General features: G+C 29.3%; 1 protein-coding gene across 1 annotated transcript in view; it reads right to left on the bottom strand.

Moving 5' to 3' along the window:
* LOC21409125 (cytochrome P450 CYP749A22) overlaps positions 1 to 2,384 on the bottom strand; it is a gene marked incomplete at its 5' end in the record, with an annotated part of 7,233 nt that extends 4,849 nt beyond the window's left edge. Inside the window, one exon of the mRNA XM_010093318.2 lies at positions 2,349 to 2,384. Within this exon, the coding sequence (XP_010091620.2) occupies positions 2,349 to 2,384 (36 nt within the window). The remainder of the gene's footprint in view (positions 1 to 2,348) is intronic.
* Positions 2,385 to 3,837: the final 1,453 nt, after the last annotated feature.

Raw genomic sequence — 3,837 nt, 5'->3', positions numbered from 1 at the left:
AAAAACAAAAAACAAAAAACAAAATAAAAAATGGTTGGTATTACTCATCACATGCCATGAGCTGAATGGTGGACATTCAATTACTAAATTATAAGACGTATTAAGAAAACATTAAAAAGAGTAGTTGCAAGAGACCGTAAAGGTGACTGTTGTATGTAGATGTTTTCCGAAAGCAAAAGCAGCGTTGACTTTTGAAATTCTAAATTATATTAGTAAAAGAACAGATTTTCTTTTTTAAGATTTTTATTTTTTTTCTCTTTGAATGAAAAATAAGGGGATGAGCGACCAGACATGAACAAGGAAATTCGCGAATAAAGGAAAATTTTTTTTTTTTTTTTTTTGACGTGAATAAAGAAGCCTCCAACATCGTGAAATTTTTGCATAGATCACCATAATTAGGGAATGAAGCACGTCAATGGTCTCAAATAAGGCTTAATTTGAAAATGGTCTCAAGCACTTTCATTATATAAGACCCCAACATGAAACCTCTTATATGATGTTAGAGATACTATAAATGGTTCCTGATCAATTTTTCTATCAATGTCTCTTTAGTCTACTTTTAAAACATCCCAAACCTAATTCTTATCTATCAGTTTATTTTAAATTTTAGATCTTCTCATGAGTTGGGTATTAAAAAGAGGATTAAATCTGAAAAATTTTAAGTTAATATAGTGATATTTTATGTTTTTTGCGTCGTGCATATTTTGTGTTCTATTGACAGATCATGCTATTTGTTTTTAGAATTGTGTGCATATTTCATTCTCTTTTCAACACCCAGCTACTGAAAAAAGACAAAAACTAAAATAAACTGATAAGTCTAGGTTAAGTTTGAGATATTTTAAAAGTTAGGGACAAAAGTACGATTAAAAATAAAATTTAAGAATAATTTATGAGATTAAGCAACCAAATTGTTCAAGATAAACCCAATGTGATTAGGCTATTATCTTAGTGGTCTACAATTAATCAAGGACAAGGGCCATTGATTCCTTACAAATCTTTGAACTTGTTTTGGTTTTGAAAATGATTTTTTATGTGAAAGCGTGTATCTAGCAGATCATGTATAACAAAAATTTTAATAAATTTTTGAGATACTCTATAGAATACATTAATTTATGTACGAATAAATTAATCAAATTAATTTATGAATAAATTTACCTAGCGAACGATTATGTTAATAACTTGAGTTATTTGAATAGGAACGTTCATCGCTCCAAGCTTGTTTAGAATACGTAAACTTTTCTCGTCAATTCTATGAATCTACGAATACGTGTGTGTGGGCACACTTAAAACAAAACGAGATTAGCACTCAAACACTCAAGTTTTTTACGAACACCAACACATGCACGACGTGAAATTGGAGAGAAAATTTTCCTTTTCCGCACTCTATAAAATTGGCCACTATAAGCTAGGGAGAGTAAAAATTGTGTTCTCTAATTTTCTACAGTATCCTATTTCTAGAGTTCCTGTCAGACTCCCAGCAGGAGTCTAAACTTTATTTCTAAGATAAAGCTTGATAATTATTTCTCATTCCTATTTTATTTTGGAAACAAAATCCCCTCTATCTTATCTACTGGGGCGACCAGCACAAAAAAATATCCCTTGTGGTTGGCGCAAATTACAGATAGGGAAGGAGAAAAAAATATCATTAATCATGCAGTCCAATTTTAACTCAAATTCAAATTCTAATTAAAGTTAAACTTAATTTAATTTGAATTTCAATTGGACAACTTATCAAATAAGTCAATTGGATAACTTAGAGAGCAAACAACTGAATCTCATAAGGATTCCCACAGTGCTGGGCGTGTACACCATGTGGACCTCTCAACATGTGTTCTAAAATTCAAATTTAAATAATTACATTTGTAATTAATTATTCTTGAGCATTCTATTTAAAATTCCATAATTCTAAAATTTTCATGTAGGATTAATAGTTAATTAAAACTCTTTAATTAATTAATTCTATTAATTCTAAAAGTTACTCCACTATGAACTTAGAATTGCACTCTTGTAATTATATTTATAATTTACTTCTAAACTGTGAAGTGTTCATTTGATATAGCCATTACATATAGATCAATCATCCATTAATAATTCATAATTAGAGTTAGGTGAAATCCTTTAACTTCTCTAATTACATATTTATCCTTGAGTACCATTGATTCTCTAATGAACATTGATTCATAAAACAAATTCATGAATTGGAGCTCCTACTAGTCTATATACCAAATCAATTCTCAAGAGAATTATTTATCTACTTCTTTCTCAAGAATGAATGGATTCCATCTTGAATGGATTCCATCGTGTCTCTAAAATACAAGGAATAAGATTCACCATATCAGAATCTGTACCGAGTAAATCAAAAGATATAAATCCATAAATAGGAGTATGCTAATAACTCAGGATTAAGATCGTTCCATATATGACAATCGGTAGACTCAATTAGAATTTCTATACTTAACAGAAATTATCAGAAATTCATATTGTGTATGTGTCCCGATTCCACACAATCTTATTATGCGCAATACACTCATTCAATATCTCATCATATTAACAGTGCGGATCACCATTCCATTCTAAATGGGAATAATATGTATTAGTAATGTTTTAATTAAGGATTTTAAATTTTAATTAAATTCATTACGAACATCGTTTTAACTATTATCTTTAAATACTATCATCTCACGTATAACATTTATATATAATATTTAAAGTAACATAAATAATTTAAAATTTTCAATCATATTTATAAAATATTCAATAATATATACATATAAAATAATAAATAAACTCTTTTATTAAATAAATAATAAATATTATATTATATCTCATATATTTAGAATACTATTATTAATACTCGTCAAGATTGGGTCAAGACAAACGAACCACACCGGAGCCCGACTTTTTGGTGCGTCCTGACTCGGGCTGGGATGAGCTCAACCAAACCTTTGTGCTGGTCCGAAGACGTAGGCATGAACAGACATGATATTAAGCTCCGCACGGGAGCAACTCCGCACAACTCATCCCTCGTGGCAAATAAACCACTATTCTCTTTCCAGTAATCCCATTTTTTGTTGAAAGGCTACAATTAAATTCTGTATACGTGGCACTCTCTAAAAGATGCGGAGTTGTGCGATGCTTTCCAAACAAGATGACGAATAGCAGTTCTCATGCTTGAAATTGTAGTACATAAATTACTGGTCAGACTAAGCTTATGCAGGACTCCAGGCCTGGTTGGGCCAGCCATTAGAAAATTGACGAACATAAATGAGTTTAAATTTTTATTTTTTATTAATATAATTATTTGATTAAAAATATTTGAATTAAAAACAAATAATTAAAAACAAAACTCAAAGTATTTATTTATTTTCACGGGAGAAAGAGAAAAATAGATCAAGACTTGAGATGAATTAAAATTAATAGACTAATAGTTTACATAAGTTAATAAATAGGCCAAATTACTATTTTCGTCAATAATTTGTCTGGTTATGAACCATAACTTGACAAGTTATTGTCCATAATTCACGATTTTTGTTCATAACTCGTCTAGTTATGAACCATAACTTGACAAGTTTATTTATAATTTATCTGGTTATGAACCATAACTTGACAAGTTTATTTATAATTTATCTGGTTATGAACCATAACTTAACAAGTTTATTTATAATTTATCTGGTTATGAACCATAACTTGATAAGTTATGACCTATTAATTTTTATAATTAAAAATTAGCATATATACTTTCTTAAACTTTTTATATTGACATATTTTTTACTATTTTTCTATTTTCATCCGAGCCAATGCTCACAGCTTGAGACGGCCTGCTTTCTATTTCGGCCC

The sequence above is a fragment of the Morus notabilis genome, unplaced genomic scaffold (assembly GCF_000414095.1).
Source record: "Morus notabilis unplaced genomic scaffold, ASM41409v2 Scaffold73, whole genome shotgun sequence".
Taxonomy (NCBI): domain Eukaryota; kingdom Viridiplantae; phylum Streptophyta; class Magnoliopsida; order Rosales; family Moraceae; genus Morus; species Morus notabilis.
Note: the sequence above shows the minus strand (reverse complement) of the source record. Positions and strands in the feature narration are given on the sequence as shown.